This window comes from Phaethon aethereus (genome assembly GCF_964289735.1).
Source record: "Phaethon aethereus genome assembly, contig: HAP1_SCAFFOLD_149, whole genome shotgun sequence".
Taxonomy (NCBI): domain Eukaryota; kingdom Metazoa; phylum Chordata; class Aves; order Phaethontiformes; family Phaethontidae; genus Phaethon; species Phaethon aethereus.
In genome coordinates this window covers 409,144-429,443 of record NW_028114053.1, presented here as the reverse complement: position 1 = coordinate 429,443, position 20,300 = coordinate 409,144, and the positions used below count along the sequence as shown (strand labels likewise).

General features: G+C 45.8%; 1 protein-coding gene across 1 annotated transcript; it reads left to right on the top strand.

Annotated features, from left to right (window-relative positions):
- Positions 1-1,957: 1,957 nt before the first annotated feature.
- Positions 1,958-12,132, top strand: LOC309416329 (E3 ubiquitin-protein ligase RBBP6-like; the record flags this gene model as incomplete). Its single annotated transcript, XM_082015891.1, is given in 13 exon segments — positions 1,958-2,010; positions 2,136-2,232; positions 3,088-3,227; positions 4,145-4,317; positions 5,068-5,171; positions 5,619-5,962; positions 7,074-7,170; positions 7,251-7,329; positions 7,423-7,480; positions 8,666-9,025; positions 9,394-9,492; positions 10,797-11,943; positions 11,947-12,132. Coding segments are annotated over 13 exon segments (2,922 nt in total). The 5' UTR covers positions 1,958-1,972.
- Between the last annotated feature and the right edge of the window lie 8,168 nt (positions 12,133-20,300).

Genomic DNA, 20,300 nt, shown 5'->3' with positions numbered 1-20,300 from the left:
TTTTTCTTGATAAAGTGGTGATTTACTTTTATGGCGGATGCTTTGGAGTGGTATTTGCATTTGGGTTTTGTGGGGTGTGGTGAGCCTGGCATTTTTAAACTTATGGAGAGGAGAGGCAGAGTTCCTCTTTCAGGCCTGATGTGCCCATGCTTGATTTTGACAGGCAACTAGGCTGTGTTCATACTGGCATAGCCGTGTGCATTTATAAATGATGAGACGCTGATTGATTTACAAACTACACTGAAAATAAGTTTTCTGTAGTGATGCTTCCTTTTCCAAGAAACATAAATATTGTTTTAGAATCCCTTTTAGCGGACAGTTGACAGCTTCCTTACCCCTTGGACTTTTAAGCAGTTGTGAGCATTTGACAAGGCTCCCTCCCTGAGACATTCTGGAGCAACACGTAATCTCAAGCGGCTTTGGTTGTTTTAGTTTCTTCTCCTTAACCACATAGGCACTCCTAAGCTGTCGTGGGTTTGGACTTTATTTTGAACACAGGCAAATGACACTAGGTTGGAAATGCCTCTTTCAGTGATGCTCAGAGGATATAGTGCAGAATTTCCGACTACCGTAGAGGTTAAGTATTGCTAGGTTTTGATTGTAAAACTTAAAGATGTTTTTAATTTTTTGTGAACAGAGTGATGACTCTTCTGCACCTCTTTCTCTGGCCCAGCTGATTAAGGTATATATATTTTTTTTTCTTGACATATATATATAAAAAAAGTGTTTGCTTCAAATTTTTAAATTGTACACTTTGATCTATAGCAGGATGACTGTTGTAATGGGAAGAAAACTTTAATGTAGTTTTTAATAATTTATTTATTTTAACTTTAAAACCTGTGTAGCTGTTGATAGTATCCTGTGAAGATATCTTTGGGAAGATAGAAGGGGATCACCTTATCAGCCTCCACAGCATGTTGCAGTATGACTCATCTTCAAGACACAAAGCAGCAGCCCTGCAGAAGCTGTTGACTTGTTCACACGTTTCGTTAGGTTTACATTGGAAACGAACACAATGTTCACAGAAGAATTGAATTGGCTGTTGGTTATGGACATCTTGCGGGGGGGTTGCAACAGACAAAGTAGAAGCGTTTCTGTCGCATGGGCAATGGCATGGCTATTTTTGAATTTCTAGTCATTATAGTTATAGATCCGTTCTTGGAATGCTGCACAATTTCATAAATTGCAGTATATCTAGAGTGGACAACACGGTCTAATTTGTTGGGACACAGACAGTGTAGATTGTGCAAATGTACCTAGTTAAATCTGTTAATATGAAGAATTTGGCAGGGGGGAATGTGCAGTTTGGACTGCCTACAGCACATGAGTGGTCCAATTTCTACTGAAAAGAATCTTTTGTCTTGCTGGGGGGCTCTAAAAAGCTTGAATCTCTGTAATGCTTCTGTGTCTGAAGCTGAATTTCAGCATGCAAACCCAACTTCCCCGACTTTTAAGTTGTGTGTCCTTCTGGTGCTGCAAAATGTAAATACTGGTACTTGCCTTCATCTTTCTCAATTCAATGTACAGTGGCTGTCTTCTCCTTCAAATAGGCTGGAGCTTAAAGATCCCTTTAATAATACTGGCAGGTCTAACTTTTTCTGTGCATAGCTTCAGTCCACTTGGAAGAAAACTGGAGTAGGTGCACAAGTCTTTATAAGGTCCAACCTGAGCCTAAGGTTTTGAGTGCCCAAGAATGCTCTTTTCAAGTAGGTTAACAGGCACATAAGCATCATTTCATGGTGTAAGGACTCCCCAGAACACTTTCAGCACAACTATTTTTTATATAAGCAGCTGTTTTCAGGCAACCTCAGCTAGTGTTGTGCTGCTCTGTACAGGCTTGGGTGAGTGGTGTTGTCTTTGGCTGTGTGCGCTTCAGTGTGTTTCTAATGTGCCTCTCAAACGATTACCTGTTAAACAACAGACTGCCAATCTGGCTGAAGCCAATGCTGCCGAAGAAGATAAAATAAAAGCCATGATGATCCAGTCTTGCCGTGAATATGATCCAGCCAAGTAAGTGTGGATAATGTCAAATCTGATCTTTGGCGATGATGGAAAACCTGTAAACTTGTTGGTTTTAACAAACATGGATTTAACACATGCATCCTTTTTCTTTTTTTTCCCCAAAACACCTTTAGTTACACGAAGAAAGCCTTGGGTCCACCTCTGACATCATATACTTGCTTTGGTTGTGGAAAACCTGGCCACTGTGTAAAGAACTGCCCAACAAAGGGGGTAAGATTGCAGGGGACTTCTGGTGTGACTTACTTTTAAATTGTTTTCCCTTGGCAGTTCCGTAACAAATACATGAATACTCATGTTAAGAATTGTTTCTTTTGGGGTGAAATTCAGAGGTCATGTGGCAATGTTGCAAAGCCCTTTACAATTCACGGGAAACCTGGAGTTATAAATGTAACATTTTCTTTCTTCTAGGCCATGGACATTACATATGTCCATAGATCTTTCTCTGCACACACAATATAAAATATGCACATACATTATATATATATTTTTATACATTTCAATTTTATTGGAAATTTTTCTGTTTTCAACGCTTTTTAATGACAGTTCACAGTTTTCAGTATTTTGTAAAAACCCAAGATGTCGACCCCTTCCGTTCAATGTTTGCGTGTTTTAGTTACACAAGCACCTGGCTGAGTAGCCATGCCATTTGACATCAGTTGCTGAATGTATATGCGTGAGATATGAATTCAACCTTCACTAGAGAAGGTGAATCTCAGTTTCTCAGTGTCGGATTCAGAGCACCAAGTTAAGCTCTCACTCTGAACTGCGCTTTGGAGGAGGAGCGGGGTTGTGTCTCCTCTCCGAGTGGATGGTGAGCCAAGGGATATTTCACTCTTAAGGAACTTGACATTAAGCCAAAGGATGTCGACTGAGTTCAAAACGCTGCTCAAGCCTTTGGGACATCCTGGCTATATTCCTTTAGGGAGAAGGGTATTTTAGTCGAGCAAGCCTTATGCTGGGTAAAAGGAGAGGATTAAAGGCTTTTGCTGCTGAAAATCATCTTTGAAACGTCCTTTTAAGGGTGGGTCTTAAGATGAGAGATATCTGCACTTCTTTTCTTAACAGGACAGAAATTTTGAGTCTGTTCCCAGAATTAAAAGGAGCACAGGAATTCCGAGGAGTTTCCTGATGGAGGTGAAAGATCCCAGTATAAAGGGCGCTATGCTGACAAGCACTGGGAAATATGCCATACCAATTATTAGTGTGTAAGTATGGGATTAATTGGACTGAGCAGAAAGTGAACGAGAGAAACCATGCGTGTTTGTCCGAGTGGCAATGCAAGCAAGTTGGCCAGCGTCTGTAATTACGAGGGAGGAAGCACCGTCATTGTATCGTTGCCTTAAAATCTGTGATACTTTCCAATATGGAAATAGACTGGTCCTGCTGTTCACACCCCTGGAAGTTGGTTCAACTTGTGGTACACCTAGAATCTGTAGGTCTGCAAAAGATTTCACTAGTGCTTACCGTTGGAGTCATTCTCCTCGAAAGCTCGTTTTGCTTCTCTTTGACGTTTCAAAGGCTTCTTGCCAAATTTAGCAAATAGCTGTGTGACTGAGATTTCCTCCCCCTCTGGCTTTGATCAAATCTCATGTGTGAACCAGACGGATGTTTTCCTGTTTTGCTTTACACTAAGAAAATCCTACTGTGTGGTGACAAGAGTGGCTGAGAAGAAATGCACTTGGTAGCACTTCTGTTTGTGGCTGTCATGGATCTCCTTGTGTAGAAGCTGAGACATAGTTTTCTTTTATTCATAAAGTGTATTTACTCGGAGACTCACTTGATCCTGAGCCTGCAATTTACATTGACCCTCTGGCAGAGTAGAGGTGGGATTCATTTCAGCTGATTTCTGGATGTTGAAAAATGGTTTTTCTAGTCTGAGCCAATCTCTTAGTTGATCCCATGAATGGGAGAGTTCTGCAGAAGGAAAATTGTTCCCCCTCCCTCTTCTGGTGTGGTGGCCAAAGAGAAGTAGTTGAAACTAAATGCCTACGCTTTAGAAGGCTAATGTGGAGTGAGAAGAATGCCATCTATTTTACCTTCCTTGCGGAAAATCCAAAGCTTGGAAAAGTTCTCCTTTGCCCATCTTTCACTTGTTGTTTTTCCTTCCCCGCCCCGCCTCCAGGGAAGCGTATGCTAGAGGAAAGAAGGAAAAGCCTCCCTTTTCACCAGAGGAGCCGTCCTCCTCCTCCTCCTCAGACGCTCCTATTCCAGAGGAGTTGTTATGTCTCATTTGCAAAGAGGTCATGAGTGACGCAGCTGTTACTCCCTGCTGTGGAAACAGTTACTGTGATGAATGTAAGTCTTACTCCCACGGTCGTTAACTCAAAACATGGCATCTGACCTTCCGAAGGCAGAACTGGGAGAGAACGAAATTACTTGGTTACCCGTTCTGTTTGATACCTGAGTATACCCAGAACGGGAGAGGACCCTTCTTATGCAAAGAGCAGAAAAAAAAGGCAGAAAGCTTTTTTCCCTGGTTACGTGTCTAGTTAAACCCTCTGTACATGTGGAAGGATGACTCTGAGAAGAATGTGTAACCGTGCAGGTGATTACAGTATGAGATACTGAATGCATTTAGTTTGTCCCCAGCCCTTTCTCTCATGCAAAATTCTATAGCCTGCTCTGGTGACTTATTGTGGTCTGCAACAAACGGAGAGTTGGGCGTTTAATCCACATTCTTCTCCACAGGAGAGTTGGTGAAATCCTTCAGAACTTGAACCTATGAACGTTTTTTTGAGATGTGTTTTATTCATCAACCTTGAGGTTGGTGACTTCTCACTGTCCTGCACAGTGGAAAGACCAGTCCAAACATCAAGACACAGCCTACTCTACAGCTTCCAAGTAACAACAGTGAAATATCAACACTGCTTAGTTATTTGCTGCATGCTGGACATTTTTTACACTATTGGACATTTACCGCTTCAGGCTCTCAGTTCAAGACTGTATTCACCCATTAATCATATACGTGTTTTTATAATTGATTAGAACCCCAACATTTTCCTTAGTTTTGCTGAAAACTCTTTTGACGGTTCTCATTATTCACAGGTATTAGAACAGCGTTACTGGAATCTGAGGAACATACATGCCCAACGTGTCATCAAACAGACGTTTCTCCCGATGCTTTAACTGCCAACAAGTTGTTACGCCAGGTGACATGCTGACATTTATGTAAACTGTTTCTTAGACGGGTCTATTTGCGAAAAGCTGAAAGGGAAGAAAATACTCGTTTACATCTCCTTAAGCAAGGCTAAATGGAATAAGGCTAAATTTACTTTTCAGAGCCGTTATCTGGTGTTAGAGAAGCTTACAACTCTTTAGAGAAAATCTGGCAAATTCAGGTCACACTTTTGCTTAACGTGATTGCCTCACTTTCAAATTTGGTGTTAACACTGAGGTACTGTAAATAGAGATACTCTGCGTTACCCATCGTTAGGGTCAGTGTTTCACCTGATGTCTTCCTATACCTGTATGTTGATTGATTTTAGGATTGATAATGTTTACAGGAACACACAAGCAATTTTGCTCTGGGGAGGCTTTTGTTCGTACATCTACTGAAGTTTCATAGTGCCTTTCTGTACGTGTTTTTCTGCCTCTAGGCTGTGAACAACTTCAATAATGGAACTGGCTACAGAGAGCAGATTCAGCAGCAACATGAGCAGCAGCCGCCACCTCCACCACCTCCACCACCACTAACGAGACAAACAAGAGCGCACAACATGCAGCCTCAGCTCCGGCCAGCAGTTTCCAGACAGCAGGACCCACTAATGACTCCATTAGCATCCCTGGCTCCTCATTCTGCTGCTGCTTTGTCATCGTTGGCCTCTGGTCAGTCCTCTGTGGCCGTTGGGCTGCCAGTAAATCCGTCTTCTGTCGTCACCTCTGGTCTCCCTCCAGCAGTGTCCCTGTCTCTCTGTGCTGAACAGCCGGACGGACCTCTTTGGTAAGTAAATCTGTAGATCAACAGGGATATAAAGGACACTAAAATGCTCAAGTTAGATTCTTCTTCTTGTTGAGCTTCTCCACTAGCTATTTATCTATCGGTAGTGACAGTTCCCGATACTAGTGGAAGTTCTGGTTTTTGTATTTACTTTGAATGAGGACACTTTGATAACTCGGAAGTGTGTCTCATGCAAGGATTTTCTCAGAAGTATTTCTTGCTCAGTTCCTTTATCAGTCATCGTCTACCAGTTTTACCCTGAAATAGGCACATTTTGCCCAGGGGCCCTTTGGTTTTATGTGTCTAGCAATTCCTAAATAAGACCTCTAGTTATGTCAAAGCTTCTTGAGTGCATTAATTTCTCTCTAGTACGGAGGAAGCAACAGTTTCATGAAACCTGTAAAATCACAATTAGAGCTAAAACTGAGCAGGTGTTTTCCTATTACGTTTTTCTACGGTATTTCTACCATCAATCTTACGATAAGTCAGAGTCATCCTCAGTAACACAAAGGGCAGTCGGTGACGCGTGCTGACCTGGCTAATAAACACTGAAACGCTGTAACTTTGAAGTATTTACAAACATGAAAGTCTGAGTTTGCAGCCCGGTGAAGTCACATGAAAAGACGTGAAAGATCTGTACGATTGTTTAGGGCTTGTGGCCTTTCAGCTTTATGCCTGGGCTGCAAATAGCCTCTCTGTCCAGAAGACTGTCAGGCTCAGCTGTAGCGTTGAATGCAAAGAACCGCAATTCAGAAGAACCTCTAAGGCAGCCTCTGCACTCGCACATAAACATTTCCTCATAGAATTTCAGTTCTTGCGTCTTCCAAAACTGAGATTCAGTGTGTGACTTGTATGTGCTCTAATCCTTTCACGTGCAGCTAGCTTAAGAAGATATTTTTCCAGGGAGCTTTCTCTTGGCATGCCAGTAGTCCAAATCGACTTCTTCCCAGTCTTCATTAAGAATGGGCCAACTTCACATCTGTAAATCTGATGAAGATTTTTAAATTTTTTTTTCCCGTTTACAGTAGTCAGCCTTTTCTCACCTTGGACTTGCTATTTCCAGTAGCACTTGAAAATGCTGTTTGAATAATAACTTTTTTTTTTTCTTATGTAGTGATGCTGATACTGTGTTACCTCCTGCTGCTCTGGTGACTGCTACTGAACTTCTGAAATTTCCCTCTCTGTCAACCAGCAGCTTGTTGGAAGAGGAGGTCAGTTTTCTTTCAAATGATGCAGTGACTGTTGCCTTTTAGTGGAGCTTAATTTCTAACTGTTTGCATGTATTGACAAGGGCGATCATGTTCCTGCACTAAGGCAACCAGCGATCCCAAGTCTTCTGGGCCCCCAAGGGCAATCAGTACCCTCAACCGGTAAGTCACTATAACTTTAGAATTTCTTTTAAAAAGCTGTCTTGAGATAAACTGAATGGGATTTTTTTCTTTTTCCTCTCCCTACGCCAAAAGCTCATGCAATCACAGGCAGCACAGTTGGCTCAGCTGGTGGCAGACCAGGCTGGCAACGGTAAGTATTCTACAGAAATCCGGTATATTACGACCCGTAACCTGTTCAACGAGGCCGTAACACTTAACTTAGACAACAGCTGATTTATAATGGAGTAAGTATGCCCAGATAGTTGTGGAGAATACAAGCGGTGATTAATTTTTAAAGGGCTTAATTTGATTTGGCTTTGACAAAGGGGATCTGTGCTTGCAGTAGAGTATTTAAAGTAAAACTCCAGTACGTGATTGAAAAGAAGACTCTGAAAAAGGAACAGTTTTTGAGGGAACCAGCAGTACATCTAAAAATGAAATATAACTAAAGGATTGGGTGGAAAGCCACCCTTTTGATTACTGGCTGAACAGACCTGAAGACGTTGATTCCCCAATACAAATCAGCCTCCAACATTCTTTATTTCACAACTTAGCGGATACTGGTGGAGCAAATTCTTGGAAAAGTCAAGGCTGTTATTTGAGGACAATTTTGAATTTCTTCAATGTTCTCATCTCAACGAGCCAAGGTGCTTTCTCTCAGTGGGAGAGAGAGGCGTTTGTTTGGTCTATTATTGCCGTGTCAAGTTAGTCCTTCCTTTTGGTACGCCTCTGTTAGAGATCGGTTGTAAGCGTGCATTGTGTTTATAATGTCTTAAAGATAAAGCACAACAAAAGCCAGGATGATTCCACAGATTTCCTAAAACTCTCAAATTCAGTAAGCAAGAAAATAACAATTCAGGGACAAGAACAGGCCAAAGACATCATCATGAGGCAAGACCACAGGAGATGCCTGTGGAAGAAGCTAAATGAAGTTTGAGAGAAGATTAGTTAATATTTGTGCAGTACTTTGAGGATCAGAAGTGTGATCTTCAGTAGTAAGTATAAGCAGTAAGTACATCAAGGAGTGGCAGAGGAGCGGTGGGTGCTTGGCACATGGGACATGGGAGTGTCTTTTAAGCACGGGCAGCCTCCATCCACGGTCACAAAGCGGAGTATAAGGGGAGAAGACTGCGGGAGCTGTTGTGGGCGAGGGTCTGGAAGGCAAGCATGAGGATCAAGAAGGGAGCGTAGTCTCAAGTGAAGGGAAAGCAGGGAGAAAAATGCTGAAGTTGAGGGTAGGAAGTGCTCGCCACCAGGTTGTCGCTTCATTCGCTTTCCTCTTTACAATCAGGGCAGAGTGTGACAAAGAGTGACACATGTTTTTGGGTTTCTTCAGAAGTTCAAATCGAGGACGCCTGTGCAGTGGACGTTCCCAAAGGACTCACGCCCCAACAGAAGCAGCATCAACACCCGTCGTCGTGCCTGTGCCCCCAGCTCCCTCGTACCCTCCACCACCCCATGCACTTCCTTCAGGGCTACCACCAGCACAGTCTCCTCTTCACTTTCCACCTGGTCAGCCTCCATCTGCTGGGTATGCTGTCCCCCCTCCAGGATATCCTCCAGCTCCTGCCAACATGTCATCAGCTTGGGTACCAACAGCAGTGCCAAGGGCTCATGCAAATACCATCCTCATGACACAAGCACCTCCTTTATCCAGGGAGGAGTTTTACCGAGAACAGCAGAGACTGCAAGAGGAGTAAGTATTTGGCTCAATGAAGTTGCCTTGGTTTTCATTGTTGTATTTCAATAGCATATCAGACTGCAGTTACACCACAGTGCACCTGACATCAACAAAATGCAAGAATCATCACGGTGTCATAATGTCATGTACTTTTTCTTTGCAAAGGGTAAACATGCAAAACTGAGACAAGACAAATGTAGTTCTAAAATATTGGCTAAAAGTTGTAGGTATTCTAAACTGGTCTTCCTTCGATGTTAGCTGTTCACCTTTTGCATTTGCATGCAGTAGGCATTTTCTCCTAGTGGCCATGTTGTGTTTCTTGATGTCTTTTGGTAACGAAGGTCAAACTACAATGGTAGTAAAGGTCAAACTTGTTTTCACAGGGACAAGAAAAAGTCCAAACCTGATGAGTTTACAAAGGATGAGTTTGCTAAGGAAGTGATGGAATATAACAAGGTTCGAAAGGAGCGTTCGGTTTCCAGGTACGTGCTTTACATGTCCATTATGGAGAAGCAGATTGTCTGGAAGAATCAGGAGGCGTTCCACTCCACCGCTCTGTTGCTAGATGGATGGGATGATCCCAGGGATTAGCAGCGACAGGAGTTTCATGTGTGCAATTCCTAGCTTAAATAGGGCAGAGATTACAGTTGACTGGCAGTTATAATTTGGCAACAGCTGTTCAGGAACAGGTTTCTCTTTTAGTAAAGCTTCTCTGTAATGGCATCCTTCACCGCCTGACAGCCTTGAGGAGGCCAGAAATTGAAGAGGTGTAGTTGCTGGATTTTCTGCATCTCCCTATTCTGCTTGTAACCATTTCCTCAAAGCACTTTGGAGGAGATCTGTGAGAGATGTTGTCTCCGTCTCCTCTTCTGTTTACCACATGTGGGTACACAGAGAGATTTCAAGCTGGACTGCAAACTGGTGGCTTATGCTAGTATTTTTTGAGCTTGTAAAATTTGTCTCATGAATCAGACTTGTTTGAAAGGAAATCTTGAATTGGTGAAGGACTTTTGGAGGAGGGAAAATGCTCATGAACGTCTGTGAAATGATGTGAAAGTGTTCTTTAAAAAATAGTAAAAGAACTCCTTGTGAAGAAAAACCTCAGGGTAGCTGATGTTTTCTATCCCCAAAAGTCACTTGGGCAGGAGTGCTGAAAAGCTCTCTCTTGCTCATGCTGCCAGTATCTGTCCTAGAGTAATGGCATTGAGTCATCCTAGTCGAGGCTGAGTTCAGAAGCTTTTCGAGATGATTTCTCTTGAAATGCAGTCACTATCCCTGGTTAGAGCTAGAGATATGTGTAAGATTTTGCTAGCACATCTGGCTAGAAGTGTTGATTAAAGACAACTGGACGTAAGAATTTTGCATCCCATACAAATTGCCAAAGAAGTAGTGAAGTTAAATAGTCCAAGCAGCATTTTAACATTGATCTTTACTGTATTAATGCTACATCGTGTTCTCTCGATGTTTGATACTGCACGGTAGCCATGAAGACTTGCTCTTTTTGCATCTGACTGCAACAAAAGGGATTTGCACTGCGTGTAGTGGTTGAGGAGTGAAAAATGTGCACGTTCATGTCCCAGTAGAGGCCAGTATACAGCACCTTAAATCAATCAATAGCCAAAGGAAATCTGGGAGGAAAAAAGCTGGGGAGAGTAACTGTTTTGAATTAACTTCATCTGTTTTTTAGTGTTCTGTTTTTTTTTCAGGTCCAACTCTCCAAAAAGCTGAGGAGAGTAACTGTTTTGAATTAACTTGATCAATTTTTTTGTGTTGTGTTTTTTTTAAGGTCCAACTCTCCCTGTAGTACTTCATCTTCCTCTACAAGTTCGCATACCTACTCCAAGTCAAGAACAGGTTCTTCCTACTCTTGCTCCTACTCTCGATCATTTAGTCGTTCCCATTCTCGCTCCTACTCACGATCACCACCATATCCAAGAAGAGGCAAAGGGAAGAGTCACAAGAACTATCCTTCCTGGTCAAGGCCACATGGTTATCACCGGTCGAGGTCAAAGTCACCCCCACACAGAAGACACCATTCACGGTCAAGGTCTCCAGTAGTCCGAGGCCAATCTCCCAGGAAATGGACTATACCTCAAGGGGAAGGAGGAAGGGAGTATTTTAACCGATACAGACAACTTCCACCGTATGATATGAAAGCTTCCGATGGCAGATCTATTGACTTTGGAGATCCATTTGGAGAGCAAGGATACGGAGAATGGGAAAGGAACTACAGAGAGTGGTGTGAAAAGTTTTACAAGGGCAATGGTGTTGGTGCTCAACTTCATCCTCCAGTAAAGAGAGGGAACTTTTCTCCAGACTGCTTTGGTCCACCTGGGACCAGACGAGAGTATTCGCCATATGCTCGGGGACATAGGGAGGATTATCCTGTGGGGCATATGCAGCGCAGCTGTAATAGAGCTGGAAATTACCCTGAACAACCTTCCGGAAGAGAGAGCCATGGCAACAAAAAGAGGGAGATGCAAAATCCACATGGAGATGACAAAGGAAATAAACCTAAAAAACACCAGGAGAGAAGGAAAGGGGATGTGAATGAAGGCTTTCTCAATGCTGAGTTGCTAGAAGGTGCGAGAAAACCAAGAGAGCCAGTTACAGGAGAAGTCGTTCAAAGGGACTCATTGTTCATGCTCCCAAGCAGAGATGATGCCACCCCTGAGATGAGGGATGAGCATTTGGGAGCAGATTCTATGGCTTTCAAGCCAGGGTCTAAAAAGAAGAAAGAGAAGGATGAGCGAAAAGCAAAACCTGGCAAGACAAAGCGGGAAGTAGAAGTGGCTGTTCCTCCTCAGAAAGACAAGAGAAGAAAACCAGCTAAAGCTTCCCAACTGAAGGTGGACAGCGAGCGTGAAAAATCTCCTCAAATGGAACCTCCTGTGAAACAGGTGAAGGAGGACATGCCAAAGACAGACAATGTTTAAGCATCTTCCTCTCAAAAGGATGAGAAGACTCTTGGTACCCCACAGAAAATTCATCCAAAAGTGACAGAAGATCACCCAGAAACTGGACCAGTCTTGGAGGAAAAGGCAAAGAAAGACCATACAAATGAAACCAACTCAGAGCAGAGGACAGGGAGAGGTCATTCAGCAATTACAATCAGAGGCTAAACAGCCTCAACTTGGGAAAATTATTTTAAATTCTTGCCAACCAAAATCAGAGTAGGATAATGAGAAATAAGACGAAATCTTAAAACATATCCCCCCCATCCCTCCCTGCTTCCTGGGCTGTCACGAATGGATAATTTAGGCTGCTTGAAGAATCACCACCAAAGATACCAGAAAGCGCATGATTTTAATCTAGATTTGTAAAAAGGATGACTTAACAGAAGGCGATGGCAAGGTCCACTCTATTGCTTATTCAACGTGGAAAAGCTGTGCAGATAGAACAATTAAACTGGAATGATTTACTCGTCTATCAAATGGATTTAATGTGTATATTTGAGGAGGGAAAGTAGGAGAGACCCTCCCATTGAGTCACGAGGTTCAGAGAGGACCCCCATGCTTTCTAAAGTCCTTTTCAGAGAGGAGTCTAGGTGCAACTGAATCCACTCCTATTCCCAGATTTGGTCAACAGTTTATGACTAAAGGGACAGGGTATCGGGGATTCTGGTGTAGTGATACAGACTATGATTTTGTGCTTCCTGTAACTTAAAGATGGCAATTTATCCAATACAAAATAGCAGCAATCACATTCACTAACAATGCCGAGATAAGTCACAGTATCAAATCATGTAAAACTTAGCAGCATAATCCACTGAAACTTAGAAGTCCTTAATCACACACACACCTATAGGTGTAGAGACAGAGACCCATAAAGAGATCTAGAGAAAAGAGATAGAGATGCACCAAGGTACCTATTCAATATCCCCCTGGAATTCAGTCAAATACTCACATCAAATGCTTTGCGTCGCTCAACGGGTGCACAGTCGAGCCTCTGAGCTGATCGTGAACTTGAGGGTTCACGGGCTCTGAGAGGCGTCCCCCTCAGAGGGAGGTGCAGGTTGCAGCCCGGTGCGGTCCAGGAGAGCTCAAAGGGTCGCACTTGGGACCACTCTTTATAGGACTGGGAGATGACTGTCTTTAGGCATCAGTGAGTTTCCACAATGCAGGCAGGTGATTTCTCAAGGTTTTGACGTTACCGCTGCCAGGATTGTCTGGAGATAATTGATTAGTTCTGTTCATGTCCTGTACCTTGTTCAGGTGATTGCATCCCTGATACCCTCAGTGCCATTCTCCTCCTCGTCTACACAAGAGCGCCTGGTACGGCTGAGGGCCTCTCTCTGCCAAACCCTTTGTTCAGAGGCCGAGGCTGGTCAGGCAATTTAGAGTGGCCCAGGTACAAGGGAGGGATGTGCAACAGCACACGGGCTCAGCTTTGCTCCAGATGTCTTTTCCGCAGGTCCTGCCAGGATCCTGCTGCAGCGCGGGTGTCCCACGGGGTTACGGCCTCCTTCGGGCATCCCCCTGCCCCGGCGGGGGGTCCTCCCCGGGCTGCAGGTGGAGATCTGCTCCAGCGTGGAGCTGCATGGCTGCAGGGGCACAGCCTGCCTCACCATGGTCTTCACCAGGGGCTGCAGGGGAACCTCTGCTGCGGCGCCGGGAGCACCTCCTGCCCCTCCTTCCGCACGGACCTTGATGTCTGCAGGGCTGTTTTCACATGTTCTCACTCCTCTCTCCGGCTGCAAATGCCACGTGCCGGTTTTGTCCCCTTCTGAAATATGTTATCCCAGAGGTGCTGCCCCCGTTGCTGCCTGGCTTGGCCCCAGCGGGCACGGGCTCTATGGGACACAGGGGCAGCTTCTAGCAGCTTCTCACAGAAGCCACCCCTGCAGCCCTGCTGCCACAACCTTGCCACGCAAACCCCATGCAGAGGACGAGGTTGCCGTGCATAAACTCGCAAACCAACCAAGAACGGCTGCCATTGTGATGTAACAGGAACGGTGTCACAGAGGGCAAGAAGGCAGGCATAAGTGTCCCGAGCAATCCCCATAGCAGGCTCACTCCAGGAAGACCCTCGTGGTGTGGGCATTCCCGTCCAAGAGCCTGCAGATGTGATGGGGATGTCCTTTATCCTTCTGGATGCCTACAGTCTGCAAAATTGTGGTGTACCGTTGCAAAAATGAGGGAGCAAGTCTGTGCTGCAGTTCGCGTTTTCTTTTCTTTGGCTTTTTCTGTATTGTATTTGCCAGTGTCGTGGTTTAGCCCCAGCCGGCAACTAAGCACCACGCAGCCGCTCGCTCACTCTCCCTCCCACAGCGGGACGGGGGAGAGAATTAGGAAAAACCTCGTGGGTTGAGATAAACACGGTTTAATAGGACAGAAAGAAAGAAGGGAACAACAATGATAATACCAACAAAGGAATGTATAAGAACAAGTGATGCCCAATACAGCAATTGCTCACCACCCCGTGATCGACAGCCCGTCCCCGAGCAGCGATTTCCGCCCCCCCGGCCAACTCCAGTTTATGTACTGGGCATGACGTCGTATGGTAGGGAATATCTCTTTGGCCAGTCTGGGTCAGCTGTCCCGGCTGTGTCCCCTCCCAGCTCCCCGTGCACCCCCAGCCTGCTCGCTGGCAGGCCAGCACAAGAAGCTGGACTGTCCTTGACGGCTCAGCAACAACCCAAAACATCAGCACATTATCAACAGTTCCTCATCCCAAATCCAAAACACAGTCTCACACTAGCTTCTGTGAGGAAAACCAGCTCTATCCTGGCTGAAACCAGGACAGTATCCACCCCTTATTCCATACCATTTACGTCATGCCCAGGTCCTATACTTTTCAATACATTCCAATTATTCATTATTACTCTTCCTGTCCTTTAATATATACACACAGATATCACTCTCTTAGTCCATGGGCCATCACTTAAAATGTCTATGGAGTTCAGTCAGTCCATGACTCTGGGCTTCATCCATCATAGCAGTCTCTCAGGGCAGGGGAGATGGTATGTGGTGTTGGATTGTCATCTGGCACGGTCCATGTCCATGATCTGCAGGTCGAAGATGTCGATCTCGAGGGATTTGTTGGGCGCAAGCTGCTGAAGCCAGTTCTGGTTTCATCACTGCTGCACGTTGCTTGGTTTCAGTGAAGCTCATTCTTCATCAGTCTGGGTGATTCTTACTATAATACCATTGATATGGTAGATAGCAGCCATAGTAGTAATGTCATTCTGAACAATTAACATAATACAATTCAAATCATTGACTGTTTTCACCCAAAATCAAGTCTCCTTGAGGTACACATCGGACTTCCCCATCCTTCCGCATTACCCACCAAGTGCACCCAGGTCCCTGGGCAAAGGCAATCCCACGAATGGGTTTGCCTTTTCCTAATGCAGGAGTAACCCAGACTGTCTTCCCCAGCATGTTTCTCACATGCACCACAGGGACTTTATCCCCTTCTACAGTACGTAGAAGTTTTGATTGGGCAGGGCCGGCTCTATTAGTAGATCCCCTAGTGTTGACTAACCAGGTGGCTTTGGCTAAATGTTTATCCCAATTTTTGAATGTCCCATCACCCATTGCTCTCAGTGTAGTCTTTAACAGTCCGTTGTATCGTTCAATTTTTCCGGAAGCTGGTGCATGATAGGGGATATGATACACCCACTTAATGCCGTGCTCTTTGGCCCAGGTGTCTATGAGGTTGTTTCGGAAATGAGTCCCATTGTCTGACTCAATTCTTTTGGGGGTGCCATGTCGCCATAAGACTTGCTTTTCAAGGCCCAGGATAGTGTTTCGGGCGGTGGCATGGGGCACAGGGTATGTTTCCAGCCATCCAGTGGTTGCTTCCACCATGGTAAGCACATAGCGCTTGCCTTGGCGAGTTTGTGGAAGTGTGATATAGTCAATCTGCCAGGCCTCCCCATATTTATATTTCAACCATCGTCCTTCATACCAGAGAGGCTTTAACCGCTTGGCTTGTTTGATCGCAGCACACGTCTCACATTCATGGATAACCTGTGCAATAGCATCCATGGTCAGGTCCACCCCTCGATCCCGAGCCCATCTATATGTTGCATCTCTTCCCTGATGGCCTGAGGTGTCATGGGCCCACCGAGCTATAAATAATTCACCCTTATGTTGCCAGTCCAGATCCACCTGAGCCACTTCAATCTTAGCAGCCTGATCCACCTGATGGTTGTTTTGATGTTCTTCGGTGGCCCGACTCTTGGGTACGTGAGCATCTACGTGACGTACTTTTATGACGAGATTCTCTAGTCGGGCAGCAATATCTTGCCACAATTCAGCAGCCCAGATGGGCTTGCCTCTGCGTTGCCAGTTGCTCTGCTTCCATTGCTGCAGCCACCCCCATAGAGCATTTGCTACCATCCATGAGTCAGTATAAAGATAGAGTACTGGCCATTTTTCTCGTTCAGCAATATCTAAAGCCAGCTGGATGGCTTTCACCTCTGCAAACTGACTTGATTCACCTTGTCCTTCAGCCACTTCTGCAACTCGTCGTATAGGGCTCCATACAGCAGCTTTCCACCTTCGATGTTTGCCTACAATACGACAGGACCCATCAGTAAATAGGGCATATTGCCTTTCGTTCTCTGGCAGTTCATTATATGGTGGAGCCTCTTCAGCACGCGCCACCTCCTCTTCCGGTGATATTCCAAAATCTTTGCCTTCTGGCCAGTCCATGATCACTTCCAAGATTCCCGGGCGATTAAGATTTCCTATTCGAGCCCGCTGTGTAATAAGCGCGACCCACTTACTCCACGTAGCATCAGTCGCATGATGCGTAGAGGGGACCCTCCCTTTGAACATCCAGCCCAGCACCGGCAGTCGGGGTGCCAGGAGGAGCTGTGCTTCAGTACCAACCACTTCTGAGGCAGCTTGAACTCCTTCATATGCCGCCAATATCTCCTTTTCAGTTGGAGTATAGCGGGACTCAGATCCCCTATATCCTCGACTCCAAAACCCTAGAGGTCGACCTCGAGTCTCTCCTGGTGCCTTCTGCCAGAGACTCCAGGTAGGGCCATTCTCCCCGGCTGCCGTGTAGAGCACATTTTTAACATCTTGTCCTGCCCGGACTGGCCCAAGGGCTACGGCATGAACTATCTCCTGTTTGATTTGTTCGAAGGCTTGTCGTTGCTCAGGGCCCCATTTAAAATCGTTCTTCTTCTGGGTCACTTGATAAAGAGGGCTTACAATCAGACTGTAATTTGGAATATGCATTCTCCAGAAACCCACAACACCCAGAAATGCTTGTGTTTCTTTTTTGCTAGTTGGTGGAGACATAGCTGTTATTTTGTTGATCACATCCGTTGGGATCTGTCGACGTCCATCTTGCCATTTTATTCCTAAAAACTGGATCTCTTGTGCAGGTCCCTTGACTTTACTTTGCTTTATAGCAAAACCAGCTTTCAGAAGGACTTGAATTATTTTCTTCCCTTTCTCGAAAACTTCTTCTGCTGTGTTGCCCCATACGATGATGTCATCAATGTATTGCAGATGCTCTGGAGCTTCACCCTGTTCCAGTGCAGTTTGTATCAGCCCATGGCAAATGGTAGGGCTGTGTTTCCACCCCTGGGGAAGTCGATTCCAGGTGTATTGGACACCTCTCCAAGTGAAAGCAAACTGTGGCCTGCACTCTGCCGCCAAAGGGATCAAGAAAAACGCGTTAGCAATATCAATGGTGGCGTACCACTTGGCTGCCTTTGACTCCAGTTCATATTGAAGTTCTAGCATGTCCGGCACAGCAGCGCTCAGTGGCGGCGTGACTTCATTCAGGCCACGATAGTCTACTGTCAGTCTCCACTCTCCATTAGACTTTCGCACTGGCCATATGGGGCTGTTGAAGGGTGAGTGAGTCTTGCTGATCACTCCTTGGCTCTCCAGCCGACGAATCAGCTCATGGATGGGGATCAGGGAGTCTCTGTTGGTGCGATATTGCCGCCGGTGCACTGTTGTGGTAGCGATCGGCACCTGTTGTTCTTTGACCCTGAGCAACCCCACCACAGAAGGGTCCTCTGAGAGACCAGGCAAGGTGGACAGCTGTTTAATTTCTTCCATCTCCAAGGCAGCTATACCAAAAGCCCACCGGTACCCTTTTGGGTCCTTGAAATACCCTCTGCTGAGGTAGTCTATGCCCAGGATGCACGGAGCCTCCGGGCCAGTCACAATGGGGTGCTTCTGCCACTCATTCCCAGTTAGGCTCACTTCGGCCTCCAGCACAGTCAGCTGTTGGGATCCCCCTGTCACTCCAGAAATACAGATGGGTTCTGCCCCTATATGGCTTGATGGCATCAGGGTACATTGTGCACCGGTGTCCACTAAAGCCTTATATTCCTGTGGGTCTGATGTGCCAGGCCATCTAATCCACACAGTCCAATAAACTCGATTGTCCCTCTCCTCCGCCTGGCTGGAGGCAGGGCCCCTCTAATCCTGCTCATAGTACTCGTTACCCACTTCTTGTAAATAGGAATCAGAAGTCCCTTCAAGAGGATCAGAGGTGAGATCAGCTCTTCTATTCTTTCTGGGAAGCTGCCCACTGGAAAGTGGAGCGACGATTTTCCTCGAGGAACCTGAATCCCCTTTTGTAATTGTTTTTCCTTGCAGCTCGCGTACTCGTGCCTCTAGGGTCGAGGTAGGTTTTCCATCCCACCTCCTCATGTCCTCTCCGTAGTCACGCAATTGAAACCACAGGGTGGCTCGTGGTGTGTATCCTCTATATCTTCTCTCTTGAACAGAAGAGCGCTTACTCCTAATGGCTGAGACACTGGTCCGTATGGGTGGAGGGTAGGGCATATCCTCTTTGAATTGCCGGAACTCTCGGGACAGTTTCTCTATAGCAGAGACGCAGGCCCGTAGGGAGGAAGAGAGACTTTCTTCGTATTGCCGGAGTTGGCCAGCCAATTCATCCACCGTTGGTCTCTCTCCGTCCTTCCAGGCCATTACTGCTAATGAGTTGGCATATGATGATGGTGCACTCCGTACAAACTTCCACCACATAGGTTGCGTGCAATTGACTTCATCTGGATCTTTGGATGATTGTCCATTGTCCAAGTCACCATAAATCACTTCCAGCACCGCTAGCTCCCTCAGGTACTGGATACCTTTCTCCATGGTGGTCCACTTGCCTGGGTGACATAGAACATCTTCCTTGAAGGGATACCTTTCCTTCACACCCGACAGGAGTCGTCTCCAGAGGCTGAGGACTCGTGCACCTTTTCCAATTGCTTTGTCAATGCCCCCTTCCCTAGAAAGGGATCCCAGCTGCTTGGCTTCCCTACCCTCTAATTCCAGGCTACTGGCCCCATTATCCCAGCATCGGAGCAGCCAGGTGACAATGTGCTCACCTGGACGACGGCTGAAATCCTTTCGCATATCTCGCAGTTCACTCAGTGATAGAGATCGGGTAGTTACCGTCTCTTTTATGAGTTCTTCCTCTTCCTCCTCTTCAAGCGATGACCTGCTCTCTTCCCTCTTCAGTCCTTGTGATGGCCCTGCTTCAGAGCACTCTGCCTCCTCACTCTCTTCCTCTGGCTCCTTCTTAGCAGGATCTTCCTCCTCCCTTACTAAACGAGCTGACTTCCGCTTCCAAGATTTCTTCTTTTGTACAGGGGCAACTGATACCGGGATGGGCTGGTCCTCTGGTTCAGCTGCAACAGTCTGAGTAGCTACAGTGCCCGCCGTGGGGGTTGGAGTAGTGGCAGTGCCCGCCGTGGGAGTTGGAGTAGTGACAGTGCCTGCTACAGACGTTGGAGTAGTCACAGTGCCTGCCACATTGCCATCAGACCCAGAGAGCCCCTCTCCCCTTTGCATAGTGTTAAATAGGGTTCGGTAGGCATGGGCCAGGCCCCAGCACATGGCAATGATTTGTGTCTCCTTGGAGCTGCCAGGCTGACAGCATACTTCTTCCAGATACTCTGCTAGTTTATCAGGATTCTGCACTTGTTCGGGAGTGAAGCTCCAAAACACCGGAGGTGCCCACCGCCCCAGGCATTTGCCCATGCTGTTCCACACACCCTGCCATTCATAACTATCCAGCCTTGGGGCAGATCTCCAGGTGATATTCTTAAATTGCTTGCCAACCTTAGACAAAACTGAAACCATGTTCCCCAGAAGTAGCAATAGAGGTATTTTAACCAGCCAAGGGTGTTCAAAATACTGAAAAATTATTGTGATGAAGGAGGAAATGTTATGATAGAGGGTATCAAAGGTACCATTCTGCATTTCCTCCATAAAAAACCTTTCAGAGGCAGAAGTATAATTGCTAATCGTCTCCACAAGACTGTAGCCAAAATACAGTAACGGCTTTAGTACAG